The 15551-nt window shown below is 33.2% G+C and overlaps 2 protein-coding genes and 1 non-coding gene across 3 annotated transcripts; 1 reads left to right on the top strand and 2 right to left on the bottom strand.

Moving 5' to 3' along the window:
* The first annotated feature begins 5513 nt into the window (after positions 1–5513).
* On the top strand, positions 5514–8060 carry LOC122305125 (pentatricopeptide repeat-containing protein At4g32430, mitochondrial). Its single transcript, XM_043117456.1, has one exon. The coding sequence runs from the start codon at positions 5624–5626 to the stop codon at positions 8000–8002; it is 2379 nt and encodes a 792-aa protein (XP_042973390.1). The 5' UTR covers positions 5514–5623; the 3' UTR covers positions 8003–8060.
* A 97-nt stretch (positions 8061–8157) lies between these two features.
* TRNAS-AGA lies at positions 8158–8239 on the bottom strand. The gene has a single exon. It is a non-coding gene; the product is annotated as a tRNA-Ser (tRNA).
* A 911-nt stretch (positions 8240–9150) lies between these two features.
* On the bottom strand, positions 9151–12700 carry LOC122305127 (NHP2-like protein 1). Its single transcript, XM_043117457.1, has 5 exons — positions 12562–12700; positions 12357–12477; positions 12024–12127; positions 9534–9665; positions 9151–9421 (listed from the first exon to the last, which is right to left on the bottom strand). The coding sequence occupies exons 1-5, from the start codon at positions 12562–12564 to the stop codon at positions 9395–9397; spliced, it is 387 nt and encodes a 128-aa protein (XP_042973391.1). The 5' UTR covers positions 12565–12700; the 3' UTR covers positions 9151–9394.
* Positions 12701–15551: the final 2851 nt, after the last annotated feature.

The following is a 15551-nucleotide window of genomic DNA, read 5'->3' as shown; positions in this document are numbered from 1 at the left end:
ATAGACCTCTGATGTTTAAGTTAGGAAAGTAATTGTATATCTAAATCCATTCTATACATTACATTTGGGTGTTATATGTAAGCACAGGAATTCGGTGATGAGTACAAAGAACAAACTAATCACCGAGTTGATCCTTTACTATTTCAAACAAACCAATAAGATAACCTTCTTAAAAAGGTGAAGGTATTATCTACTTATCATATCATTTATGCACCTATTTGACTTTGCATCCCTATTAGATGATTAGGCTTCATTTGTGAGGCCTCAAGCTTGGGTCTTCCAATGTATGGGCTTACTTCCTTTATACCTAAATTACCTTTCCAAGTAATATCATCGTTCATTTTAAATTTTGTCATTCTTAATTGTATTTATTGATTTATATATTAATTTACTTAAAATGCGTATCGTAATTCCTTTGAATGAATAAATTATTAAACATAATTCCATTGAATATCTTTGTTAAACGAACAACTTGATTGCGTTAAGAGAAGCCAATCAATGGAAGCTTTTGCCTCCGCCTCCGCAAATTATAATTGAGTGTAATGATTTAAGAAAGAAAATGAAGCTTTTTTAAGATCCATGAGTATGATTGTAGAAGGGTGTTGGTTTTTTTTTTTTTAATAAATATTTTAATCGTTGCTTTCTTACCGTTGGTACGTGTTAAACAATATTTAATTGGCCTGCTTTACTTACCGTTGGCATGTGTTAATGGAGTAATTACAATATTTAATTGGCCAACATCATTTTAAGTATCATGGATGATGGCCCACATCCTTTTATCTTCTTTATTGCCCAAATGTCGTATGTACAAACGGCTACCTTCTTTTCTTGATGCTGGTTGGCTTTCTATATATTAAGGGGGCGTCCATCTAGTATAGAGAGATTTTTTAAAGTAGAGTTATCTTGATATACAATAAAATCAAAATAGAGGGTTGTATGTAAATATTTTTTAGAGTATTTCCAGATAAAAGAAAGGTGTTCTTCTGGTGGAGTTTTGAGCTCAACCACTTGTGCAGAGTTGGTTCGGGCTATACGATGATCAGTTGGGCTGTTGTATCCTGGAGGAGTCAAGTCAAGAGAAATTCTGTTGCACCAGTTAATTTAAGACTTTGTACACCGCAGAGGGTTTGAATCTCCTTAAAGAGATCGATATTTTCGTGCCTCAGTCCAAACTGATTTCAGTTGAATATTAATTTTTCTTGTAATTTTTATTATATAATTGTGTATTTCACTAACAATTTTAAGGAGAATTCAGATGGAGTCTACAATCGAAAAATGTACGAAAAGCAGTAGACATCTCAATAAACCCTTTCAATTTGTTGAAGGGTGGTGGGCAGATTCCAGTGCTAATAGGCATATCTGCTATGATAAAAGTTTGTTAAAAAATTATACTCCTTTTGAAGTAGAGAAAGAAATTACACTTAGTGATTCTAGTAAAACCAAGGTTGTTGGTAGTGGTGAAGTTGAATTGAAATTCACATCTAGATATATATTGACGTTGAAAGATGTTCTTTATACACCATATATGAAAAAGAATTTGTTGTCAAGTTTTTTACTCAACAAAGCGGGTTTTAAACAAATTATTGAATCCGATAAATTTGTTATAACAAAAAATGAAGTTTTGTGGGCAATGGCTATATTTGTGATGATATGTTTAAAGTAAATGTTAAGCATAAAGTATCGAATATTTCTGTTTATATGCTTTCTTCTTTAAATTTTTGACATGCACGTTTATGTCACATCAATAGTAGATTGTTGCTGTCATGAGTAGTTTAGGATTAATTCCCAAGTTGACAAAAGATTTTTAAAAATGTGAAATTTGTAGTCAAGCAAAAATTACAAAACGGTCTCATACAAGTGTTGAAAAAAATACCAAATTGTTAGATTTAATTCACACTGATCTTTGTGAATTTGAAGGAATTTTAACTTGTGGAGGAAATAGATATTTTATCTCTTTTATTGATGATTTCTCAAAATATACATATGTTTATTTATTAATACATAAAAGTGATGCTTTTGAAAAGTTTAAAGAATTCCTCCATGAAGTTGAAAATCAATTTGGTAGAAAGATTAAAAGATTTAGAAGTGATAGAGGTCGAGAGTATGTTTCAAATGAGTTTAATATTTTTGTTCAGTCAGAATTATTCATGAAACTACTACACCATACTCACCTGCTTCTAACGGTGTGGCTGAGAGAAAAAAATAGAACTTTGATTGAATTGACAAATGCTATGCTTATTGATTCAGGTGCTCCCTCAAGTTTTTGAGGTGAAGCAATTTTGACTGTTTGTCATATTTTAAATAGGGTGCCTTACAAAAATTCAAAAACTACACCTTTTGAATTATGGAAAGGGTATAAGTCAAAATGGGGATATTTTAAAGTTTGGGGTTGTTTGGCTTTTGTAAGGCTAGCAGATCCTAAAAAGCCCAAATTGGGTGTTAGAACTACCACTTGTGTCTTTCTTAGATATGCAAAAAATAATACAACCTATAGATTTTATGATATTGAAAATAAAGTTATTTTTGAATCGGGCGATGCAATTTTTCATGAAGAAAAATTTTCTTTTAAATCAAAAAATAGTGGGGATCAAGAATTTAGAAAAAATTCTTTCTGAAACAAGTTCTTCTACTCCTTTAGAAAATGAAGGATCTTTTGAATTAAGAATGAGTAAGAGAGCTAGAATTGAAAAAAAATTTGGTTCCGACTATTATAGTTACAATATTGAGGAAAATCCAAAAGATTTACAAGAAGTTTTCGCATCACTTGATTCTGTGTTTTGGAAAGAGGCTGTGGATGATGAGATGGATTCACTAATTTCTAATAAAACTTATAAATTAGTTGAATTACCACCGGGTTGCAAATCCATAGGGTGTAAATGGGTCCTTAGAAAAAAATTTAGACCAGATGGAACAGCTGAAAAATTTAAAGCTAGGCTTATTGCAAAAGGTTTTAAACAAAAAGCTGACCTTGATTTTTTTCGACACTGTTTTTCCAGTTACAAGAATAATATACATTAGATTATTGATTGCAATTACAGCAATTTATAATTTAAAAATTCATCAAATGGATGTTAAAACAACATTTTTAAATGGGGACCTAAATAAAGAAATTTATATGGATCAATCCAAAGGTTTTGTAGAGCCTGGCCAAGAAAGGAAAGTGTGTAAGTTGATTAAATCTCTATATGGCTTAAAACAGGCCCCTAAACAATGGCATGAAAAATTTGACTCTTGCATGATTGAGAATGACTTTAAGTTAAATGAAAGTGATAAATGTATTTATCATAAATCTTGGAAAAATTCACATGTTATTATTAGCCTATATGTTGATGACTTATTGATATTTGGTTCTAATTTGCATTTCATAGATGAAACAAAAAACATGCTTGGTAACCATTTTGATATGAAAGATTTTGGTGAGGCTAATTTTATTTTGGGTATGAAAATTACCAAAACATGTGATGGTATTTTTCTTGATCAATCGCATTTCGTAGAAAAATTATTAAAGAAATATAATTATGTTGGATGCAAGCATGTTGTTACTCCTTTTGATTCTAGTGTTCATTTATTTTCTATTGAAAATAATGATGATGTGATTAATCAAGAGGAATATGCTAGCATGATTGGGAGTTTACATTATGCGACTGATTGTACTAGACCTGACATTGGTTATGTAGTACGAGTACTTAGTAGATTTACTATTAAGCTTGGAAAAGACCATTGGTATGCAATGGATTTGATAATGAAATATTTATTTGGTACAAAAAAATTATGGCTTATTTTATAAAAGGTATCATGATGTACTTGAAGGTTTTAGTGATGCTGATTGGAATACCTTGTTAGGTGATTCTCTTTCAACTACTGGCTATATTTTTACATTGGATAGTGGTGCTATATGTTGGAAGTCTAAAAAACAAACGATTATTGCTAACTCAACCATGGAAGCTGAGTTTATAGCTTTAGCTTCAGCAAGTGAGGAAGTAAACTGGTTGGGAGATTTATTACATGAGATTCCCTTATGGGAAAAATCAGTTCCACCCATTTTAATTTATTGTGATAGTACTGCTACTATTGGTAGAGTACAAAACCGTTATTATAACGGTAAATCCAGATCTATAAGGAGAAAATACAGTACTGTGAGATCTTATTTGATTGATGGTGTTATTGGATTATATTAAATCTTGTGATAATCTTGCAGATCCACTAACCAAGGCCTTGGTCTGGAATACATCATGAGGAATGGGATTAAAATCCATAAATTCATGAGCCATGTATGAGGATACCCAACCTAGAAACCAGAGATCCTAAGAACTGGGTTCAATGGGAAGAACGAATCATATGATGGTCGTAAGAAATGCACTATTTATTTATTTCTCATTCCTATGATGTGAATGCATTTATCATGTAATGTTGTGGAGGATGAGTTTTTTGATAAACTCTTAATGAAATCCTATGGCTCTTATGAGTAATGTGTAAGAATTACAGGAGCCCCCTTGACAAATTTCACCTATGTGAGTGTGAGAGTGGGGCCGCTCTCTATGAGATTTGGGTTTATTCTCAAATACACTCATGCAATCGGGATTAACACAAGGCCGTAATGTGTTGGCTAATAAAGCTCATGTCAACACCTAGATTGCTATGTGTGAGTAATAATTCTTTGTCTCCCTTAAGTAGCCATAGTTCAAGTTTGAAACCACTACTGACTTTGGAGTAAAGGTTGTTATTTTACTAAGTGAAGGTTCAATGCAGAGTTTACTTTCATGATGCATAATAAGCCTTCTTTGTCTGGAAATCTTTCTCTTTTTTTTTATTACAAAAATAGCGGGCGAATGTTGGTTTTTTTTTTTTAAATATTTTAATCGTTGCTTTTCTTACCGTTGGTATGTGTTAAACAATATTTAATTGGCTTGCTTTACTTACCGTTGGTATGTGTTAATGGACTAATTACAATATTTAATTGGCCAACATCATTTTAAGTATCATTAATGATGGCCAACGTCCTTTTATCTTCTTTATTGCCCAGATACCGTTTGTACAAACGGCTACCTTCTTTTCTTGATGCTGGTTGGCTTTCTATATATTAAGGGGCGTCCATCTAATGTACAGAGAGATTTTTTAGGGTAGAGTTATCTTGATATACAATAAAATAAAATAGAGGGTTGTGCGTAAATATTTTTTAGAGTATTTTCAGATAAAAAAAATGTATTCTTCTGGTGGAGCTTTGAACTCAACCACTTGTGCAGAGTTGGTTCGGGTTATACAATGATCAATTGGGCTATTATATCTTAAAGGAGTCAAGTCAAGAGAAGTTCTGCTGTACCGATTAATTCGAGACTTTGTACACTGTAGAAGGCTTGAATTTCCTTAAAGAGAGTGATATTTTCGTGCCTCAATCTAAATTCATTTCAGTTGAATATTAATTTTTTTTATAATTTTTATTATATTATTGTGTATTTCGCTAACAAAGGATTTAAAGCTGTCAGAGAGGGAAAAAAAAAAACGGTTTAAAGCTACTCTCCCCCTTTAACTCGAGGGTTTAGAAGTAGCAAAAAGAGAAGAAGTGTTGGTTTTATAAGGGTTTTAAGGCTCTCTTCTGATCCCAACAGTGGACCGTTAGATTCTCATGATTGCTCGTCGACTTGATTTCAAAACCCTCTGTGGAATAATACCCAGGCAACGGTCAAATAGCTTGATAAGCTTTCACTCACTCGAAAATGGACGCCACCACCTGTTTGACCAAATTCTTAAGCCAAATACCGTCTTCATTAACCGTTCAATGCTCAACTATTTGCACAGAAACTTTCCATTTCAAGCTCTTGATATCTTCAAGAAGCAGTGTCAACTGGGTTTTGTCGGCAATGTTGATGAAGTTACTGTGGCGCTTGCTGTCAAGGCTTGTCGCGGAGACCCAAAACTCGGTGTCCAAATCCACGGGTTTGCTCTTTCTTCTGGGTTTATTTGGTTCATTACCGTCTCGAATTCTTTGATGAATATGTATTGTAAATCTGGACAGTTTGGAAAGGCTTTATGTATCTTTGAGAAGCTGATCGAACCAGATATTGTTTCTTGGAATACCATGCTCTCGGGGTTCCCAAAGAGTGAGGATGCGTTGGCTTTTGCTCTTCGGATGAACTTAAATGGGATTGTGTTTGATCCCGTGACTTATTCTACAGTTCTTGCATTTTGTTCAGGCGACGAAGGTTTTCTCTTCGGGTTGCAATTGCATTCGCTTGCAATCAAATTTGGATTTCATTGTGAAGTTTTTGTTGCAAATGCACTTATATCAATGTATTCAAGATGCGGGCAATTAATGGAAGCTAGGACAGTGTTTGATGAAATGCCAGAAAGGGATTTGGTCTCATGGAATGCAATCTTATCAGGGTATGTTCAGGAGGGAAATCACAGCTTAGAAGCGATTTTGGCTTTCATTAAAATGGTGAGAGAAGGGATAACGCTTGACCATGTATCATTTACTAGTGCAGTTTCGGCTTGTGGTCATGAAGTAACATTAGAGCTTGGGAGACAGATACATGGTTCGATTATAAAAAAAGGATATGGGAAACATGTTTCAGTTTGTAATGTTTTGATCTCAATGTATTCAAAATGCGAGGTTGTTGAAGATGCAAAATTGGTCTTTCAGATCATGAATGAACGCAATGTAGTCTCTTGGACTACGATGATTTCTGTAAATGACGAGGATGCTGTAACTCTCTTCAATGAGATGAGATTGGATGATGTATATCCAAATGAGGTTACATTTATCGGATTAATCCATGCTATATCAATCAGGAACATGGTGGAAGAAGGCCAAATGGTTCATGGGTATTGTATAAAGACTAGCTTTTTTCCAGAACCAAATGTTTGCAATAGCCTCATTACCATGTATGCTAAGTTTGCAAACATGCAGGACTCACTGAGGGTGTTTGAGGAGCTTGGCTACAGGGAAACCATATCATGGAATGCTTTAATCTCTGGGTATGCTCAGAATGGGTTTTATCCAGAAGCTCTGTGCACGTTTCTTTCAGCAATCACCGAGGCCAAGCCAAACCAATATACATTTGGTAGTGTCTTGAGTGCAATCGGTGCTGCTGAGGATATTTCTTTAAAATACGGCCAGCGATGCCACTCTTATTTAATAAAACAAGGATTTGACTCTGACCCAATTGTGTCAGGAGCTCTTCTTGACATGTATGCAAAGCGTGGTAGCATTTGCGAGTCTGAAAAAGTCTTCACTGACGCGCCCCAGAAAACTCAATTTGCTTGGACAGCAATAATTTCCGCCTATGCTAGACATGGATACTATGAATCAGTGTTAAGATTCTTCAAGGAGATGGAGTGGGAAGGGGTAAGACCTGACTCAATCACTTTCCTTTCTGTACTTACCGCTTGTGGTAGGAAGGGGATGGTTGATGTAGGCCAGCAGCTCTTCAAGTCTATGGTTGAAGAATATCAAATTGAACCATCCCCAGAGCATTATTCTTGTATGGTGGATATGTTTGGCCGAGCAGGAAGATTGGAGGATGCGGAGGACTTGGTCCGCCAGATTCCGGGACAGCCAGGATTGTCTGTGCTTCAGAGCTTGCTTGGCGCTTGCAGGATGCATGGGAATGTGAAGATGGGGGAGAGGATAGCTGATGCTTTAATGGAGATGGAGCCAATGGGATCAGGTTCATATGTATTGATGTCCAACTTGTACGCGGAGAAGGGGCAATGGGAAAAAGTGGCAAAAGTAAGGAAAGGGATGAGAGAAAGAGGGGTGAAGAAGGTAATAGGGTTCAGTTGGGTGGATGCTAGTGATGCTGGTAGTTCCTTGTATTTGCACAGGTTCTCATCAGGTGACATGTCCCACCCACAATCTGAGGACATATGTAGGATGGCTGAATGCATAGGATTAGAAATGAAGGCTTTGAGAGACAGCAAGAGAATGGGAGGAAGGGAGAGAGAGCATGCATACCTTGGACTTGGAACCCTTGAACATGGAGGGTCAGGTTTTTACATATAATTATTTACTTGAGTTGATGCATACATTTGATTGAAATGAAGAAAGTGGTTAATCGAAATCAGTGCACGATGGCTATCTTGAATTATGAAAAACTAATATCAAATCGGAGGGGGAAGCTTATGGGGACAAATAAATAACAGGGGAATAAAAGAAAACGTGAGCGGCAGGATTCGAACCTGCGCGGGCAGAGCCCACATGATTTCTAGTCATGCCCGATAACCACTCCGGCACGCCCACTTTGTTGTCAAAGGTCCTAGCCCCTACTATATATTTACTGTAGAAAAATAAGTAGGTTTATATTTTTTTAATAAGAAATATGATTTTATTATAGTCTTATTAATTATGATTTCAGAAACACAAAAATGAAAGCATACGTGGAAATTTGTTAAGTTGAAACGTGTTATCAACTAAAGTATATGGAAAAATTAATATAGTTGATTCTATACCGCCTAAGTTTGTTCCATTAATTTGACTGTTTATGTATTTTATTTTATTTTTATTTTTACTTAATACTTAAGGAGTTACTTAAGGAGTGACTATTAATATATTGATATTTTTTTATTTTTTAAAAATATTTTAAGATGTTTAAAAAATATTTGAAAGAAAAAGAAAAAAAATACAAATTACACTAGAGACATTAGTGAGCAAACTTGGGTGGCATAGTAACATTACCCAAAAATTAATAGATCAAATTAACTCGCATTCCAATGGTTTGTTTTTTAGGGAAAAATATATATCGGAAATTGATAAAATCACAACTAAAAAGAGAGTTTGTAAATTGTAAACTTCGAACCATTGCCAGGTCAGCCAATTAAGAGACATGTCCAACAATACATACGGCAGTAGCATTGTCCCATCTTAAAAGGGCATATCCAAACTAATTTTCCATAATTATAATTATCAGGCAGCATCAAAAGACGGTCTCCAACACCGTCAAAGGGCTTCATTTCTACTCGAAGACAAGTGAAAACTCGAACTCGGCACCACCAAGTCCAAAAATATTAACACCTAGTTGACAAAACTCAAACCAATATCCAGTGCGGTAGATCATTATAAAAGCTTAGTTCAAGATCAGTGGAATAATACCATAGTACATAAAAGAAACCAAAAAGAAAAAGTACGGAGAAAAAAAAAAAAAAAAGAACAAGTTGGGCAATTTCAAACGCAGGCAACAATCAAATAAAATTACATCAAACTAGTTGTAACATTAGTTTAAATATCATTCCCGCAAATTGCTCACGAATATAATTTTAAGAGTATTTGCTCACATCGCATAGAAGTAAAAATCTTAATTAAGACACTCATGGCACAACTTCATCAGTCAAAGCCTCTAAAGGAGCGACCAATGTGATCCAAGAAGCCCATCATACCGAACACGCACTCCATTGCACTTCATATCAAAAGCTTCTCAATGGCATCCTGCATTTCACAACCAAAATCTCAGAATCCATTGCCAAATTCAACAAAGAAAAGCACACAACATTTATTGGATATAACACAATATCAGAAGGCAATCAAGTACAATAAGTACCTTGAGTTGTTGTATTTGGGATTTCAATTGGCTTCCCTCATTAGTTGTTACAGAACAGGCAATAACAGGCCTGGTCACTCCACAAGCCCGGCCAAGTGCTTGCTTTGAAGGGACAAACACGTAGGGCACATTCTGCCAAATTGAAGAAAAGAAAGTTACATGGATCCGAATGGAAAGAAAACGGGGAAACAGTACTTATATGGTAGCTATAAAATCCTAAAACTCACTTCTTGCTTTTCATCTTTTATTTTAAGGAAACAAAAATAGTACATGAAGGTCAAGTTCAATGTTCTTGGAAGAGGGATGCATAAGGGCAAGTGTTTCATAGCTCGAACAGAGGTAACAGCCTCAGCTCAAGTTGAACAAGAAAGGGATCCAAACTTCTCCCTTAGTCGCATGACCAGGATGGAAGTGCTATTAATATATTATTGATCAATACTACAACAGTTCACTTATGGTAGGTGCCAGACAATTCATCAATTATTTGACTTCGTAAAGATTCCAGTGCCAACCTTTCTAGAATCAACAGAATATATCAAAATGTATAGCATCTAAATATCATAAAAAAATCAAACTTCCCTACCAATGCATGGCATTAGTCACAGAAAACATCCATCTATATAAAAATCAAACCACCCAGGGGCAAACAATATATTAGTTTTGTTATTTATACAGCAAATGAAGCATCAAAATAAGAAAAATTAATAGTGTGGTTACTTATAAAGCTAATCAAAGCATCCAAAATATGAGACAAGTTAGCTGCTATGAATACAAAACAAAGGCTATAGATGCAGACCAGACAACCCAAACATGCAAGAGTCACAAATATGGCAGCCAAAAAACATGCAAACCAGACAACCCAGCATTGACAATTTTTCTTTTATCAGTAAGTCCAGCATTGACAAAAATTGCTTTCAAAAACAGCAATTTCCAGCACACAATAGAAAAGATTGGCTTCAAAATGGATATATTGCCAAAGCCCCCACCATTCGCCTTGTATCAATAATAGTCTATCTTAATGGACATACTAACCATTGTCTGCCTCAATTTACAAGCAAGAAACTTGGAGACTTATTGAGAAATGAGATGAGCTGAAATATAGCTTGTCACAATTCCAATGACCTTGCAACCTAGTCGTACTAACCAAAGTTTTAAATTCCGTTCCGGTTGAAGTATTGGAATGGAGTAATTCGGTACCGGTACGTTTCAGTGTACTGTTTCTGGATAGTCGATATATAGATAAATTATATATATAGAAAATTTATGTTCTAAAATCATATCAATACAAGTCTTAAAAATATACATATTTGAAAAACTCAAAAATATTTCTAAGTTGTAATTAGTTCTCGATCACACTACTAAAAAAATTTCTGTAAAAAAAACTGCTAAAAAAATCTAATATCTTGATAAAAAAACATGTGCATATATGTTGCCATGGGCCCCTTTTGGCAATCTGTTGTTTCTGATTACCTTGAAAAGATCATCAGGTCTAATTGCCTCGCCCATTTACTTCAATTCATTTATTAACACATTTCACGAGTATTTATTTCTTTTCTGTAGGGTTTTAAGGGCTTTATTAACTTGCTTGTACGGGAAAGGGTGCATATATCTATGATGAAAAGGGTTGAGGCTTTTACAAGTTTGCCCTGTTCTTTTCAGAATATTTTCCAAATTGCCATTTAGCCCAATTCCAGACCGGAATATGCGTTCCGGATGAAACACCAGAATTCAGCAGGAATGGACCGGAATAGGCCGGAATGGCTGAAATTTGAGCCGAAACTGAACAACCCATCACACCTTGCCAGTTACTGTTCTGGCACGGAAAATTCCGGCCATTCCGGTTGGAACGGAATGGTTTTTAAAGCCTTGGACTGCTAACCCTACAAAGGTTGAGTTTTGGGGTTCAAGCTGTCATAGCTGTGAGGTCATGGTGCAACTGCAATTTGTACTCTATTGTTAGACCAAGCTATAAAAAAGAAGAAAATATAGCATATATAAAATATTAAGGACTTTCATTTGCCCCGTGGTTTAAAAGCATCCAAAACAACACCCACTCATGGGAGAAAAGCTGAAGAGAAGAGAGAATGAGGGGGAGGGAAGGGAAGCAGGTAAAGGCAGAATAAATTTAAAGATTGAAAACATCCATAAGTTTACAACTACTTTCCCTCCAAATTTACCCAAACAATCAAAAACATAAAACATGACAAACAAAATCAATTAAGTATCTCATTACAGGCATTTGACCAAATGAAATCCACCAACTGATCCGATTTTCCAAGTAAACAATAATTACTATGTGAAGTAAAATTCACCATGAAACAAAATTATATTAACAAGCAAAACACGAAGAGTATAAACAGGTGAAATTTAATAGACGCGTAACAAACCAATTGCACAAAGCTAAATCTACCTAAAACCAAGATATATCAAACATTAAAATCTTATATGAGTATGCTTATTCAAGGCAGTGGTTAAGGGAATGAAAAATACCTTATCTTCAGCAAGCAGTGGAAGATGGAGAAGGATCTCAAGAGGCTCGGTGTCAGCAGCCATCACTATGAACTCAGAAATACCCCTGTTCAGTGTTTTGGTGGCTGAAATCCCATTAAGAAAACATAATCAATGTCAATAAAATAAAATAAAATAAAAATTGATCCAAGAACTGAATAGAAAACTCATCGTTTGTTTAGAACCTTATTGTTTCATTCGAATAATCAAAAATCATATACAAGTTTATGTTTTTCTAAAAAGGCGATAAACCACGTTCCTAGAAGTGCAAAGCAAACCACTATCGATCTGTAATTGGGGTTGGAAAGCAGTGACCTTCATTGGCGCCCTTCTTGAGCTGCTTATAGTTGGCAGCTTGTTGAACAAGATCCATTATTGTGATTGTGAGCTGCGCATCGGCCAAGGGATACGCTTTTGGATTTACTGCCTCCCCTGTCTGCAAAGAACATACAACCAGCAACACGAATAATGAACGAACAATAAAAATGATCAAACCCAGAGAGAGAGAGAGAGAGAGTACCATTTTTAGTGCGGATGATTCGAGGGAGAAGAGGGGGGCTAGGGTTTTTGCTTACACGGTAAAGAGAACGCAGAGATTAGGGTTTAAGGGAAGTGATGGCAGCTCAACAACGCTCGTAAAGATGATATATATACACGCCGAGATAAATCACCTTACAATACGACGTCGTTTTTAAATCCTATAGCTAGTAGGCCGTGGGAATAAGCCTTTTGGGTTGAGACTTGAAAGATTTTTGAGCTTTGGGCCTAAGCCAGCCCGCCATATGAGATTTAGGCTGCGTTTAAAATTTAAATCAATCCTTCTTTTTTAATCATTATAATTTTTTCAATTTTTAATATAAAATATAATAAAAATTTTAACTTTTTTAAATTTTAAAATAATAAGAATATTAAAAAATAATATTTTAATAATATTTTATTTTATTTTTAATTTTTATCTTAACTTAGCTCAATTCAACTCAACAACCAAACTAACCCTTATCGAACAGAATTGTACACATAAGACCTAAAGCGCTCCCAACCCAAACATAGTTTAAGAGCATTTTTAATTTTATAATTTACAAACGAACCGATTTGTTTAACAAAAACTCTACATAAAGTTATTTTTATATATTTTTTATGTATTTTATTAATATTGTTAGTTGCATATTGTTTTAATATAAAATAATTATTTTAATCAATTATGTTAATAAAATATATAAAAAATATGTAAAAGTAACTATATCTAACAGAATTCTTTGTTTATAAATAACTCCTTTTCTCATCTATTCTTTTAATAAATTAATATTATTTCATAAAATTCATATTTATTATTTTCAGAAGACTAAACTCGTGAAATTCACAGTGTTGAAATTACGAGGACAATATTGTCCAGATTATAGGTCTTGAGGCTGAAACGCACAACCATTCACAATATGGAAAAAGTTAAATATATATATTTCAATACATTTTTAAATATCTAATGTGCAAGAGTTGACGTGGCATTGCCATGTCGATTACTATGATTGTTGACTAATCAATGATTGCGTGGCCTGCTATATCATAGGTATAAAATTTAGATTTTTTTAATTTATAGGAAATTGAATAGAAATGCTCTTAAAAGATCTCAATCTTTGAGATTTTGGGTAGATATTTTCTATTCAAAATATCTTAATACTACGTATAAGTTAAAATATTTTATTAAATTTTAAAAATTAAGAGGAAAAAAATGTTGAATAAATATATTATAAAATGAAAAAATTATTTGAATATAATTTTTATTTTAAAATTTAAAAAATTGGTATTTTTTTTTTGTATTTTAATAATTAGATGAAGAGATTAAAAATTTAAAAATAAAAAATATTCTATATTTAAATAATAATTGAAATAAATATTTTAAAAAGAAATATTTAAAAATAGTTATATGACAAAACAGATCTCGATCATGCGGTGGCACTTAAAATTTCAACTTCCAAGGCCTCAAGAGTCATGAGTCGTATATGGCATCTTCTTAATTCCCATGGAAGGCAAAGGCAATCACATATTCACGTGTGTGATCGGAGTACACCCAACACAGCTGCTCTATCCCATTCTACGTGTGGCACACAACATGTTTGAAACATTCCACAAATATATCATTTCCACGTTACTTTCCGAGTCAGTACACTGTACAGAACAGAAATATCAATTTTATCCCAATCTTATGGCACCGACAGTGGCGGATCTAGGTATACCTTGGGAGGGGCATGGCCCCCCAAAATTTTTTCAAAATTTAAAATATCTCCTAATTTTTATTTATACTTTTATAAATATAAAAAATAAAAAATAATCTAAAAAAATTTTTATAATCTTTAACATTTCAATATACTTAGAAATGCTCCTTTCCAATTTTTTTTCTATAGTCTTAAAATTTTGTATAATTTCTATACACTATCTATTTTTAGGAATGTGTCCACATCAAAATTAAATTTAAGAGAAATAATAAACTTATTAATATTGATATCAAATTTTTTTGTTAAACAATATTAGACTTTTTAATATGAAAATACAAGAAAAATAATTTAAAATCAATGATTTATATGAAAAATAGAAAAGAAGTTGTATCCTCTAAATTTCATTGAGTAAGAATAAAATTTATTAAGGTCTCAATTATAACATTATATGCTTAAATGTGACATGAAAATATCTAAATTTTATATGACAATTGATAAATTAGTTTATATACTAGAATGAAAGATAACATTCGGAAATTTCATTTGATAATATTTACAAAAATAAATACTAAATATTTCATTACAAAAATAATAATGGATTGATATTATTCTATAAAAATTATTATCAAAAAGCTAAAATATATATTATGTTGTGTTTTTATTATTTTATTTCTATATATATGTAGCAAATACTGAGATAAATTTATATATAATTATATTTTTATAATTTTTAATCTATTTTTATTTTATATAAATGTGTCATACGGTAAAAAAGTCAACCCCTCCTAAAGAAATTTTCTGGGTTCTGCCACTGGGCAACAAAGTCTCTTCAAAATACAAACTCACTACTACTTTCATGCCTTGCCAGTTATGGATAATCGACAATATGTAAAGGAAAATACTATATATGACTCGGATTAGTTTAAGTGTATGTGTACGAAGATTGCTGCATGTTTAAAAGAAGAAAAATTATATTTGTAGTTATAGAGTACTTAACTACCATACACTTATTTTTTTTAAAATGAATAATTATGTAATCTACATGAAAATTTTAATTTTTTAATAATAAACTCTATCTAAAAAAAAATACACGACACTTACATAGCCTATTACTATATCTAACATTATTTTAAAAAAATAAATAAATCTATGAGAAAAAGGCTAAAAGGCTCTCTAGAGACCTCAATTTGGGTGAGGAAAGCATCGAAAGAAGACCCCCAGGTGGGTTGCTCCTGAATAATCTCTAGTCCTTGCAAACAAGGCACCAAGGTGAAGGTGGTAAATTTGCTAGCAGAAACGT

The sequence above is a fragment of the Carya illinoinensis genome, chromosome 3 (assembly GCF_018687715.1).
Source record: "Carya illinoinensis cultivar Pawnee chromosome 3, C.illinoinensisPawnee_v1, whole genome shotgun sequence".
Taxonomy (NCBI): domain Eukaryota; kingdom Viridiplantae; phylum Streptophyta; class Magnoliopsida; order Fagales; family Juglandaceae; genus Carya; species Carya illinoinensis.
The sequence above is the reverse complement of the archived record's forward strand: the minus strand, read 5'-3'. Positions and strand labels throughout refer to the sequence as shown.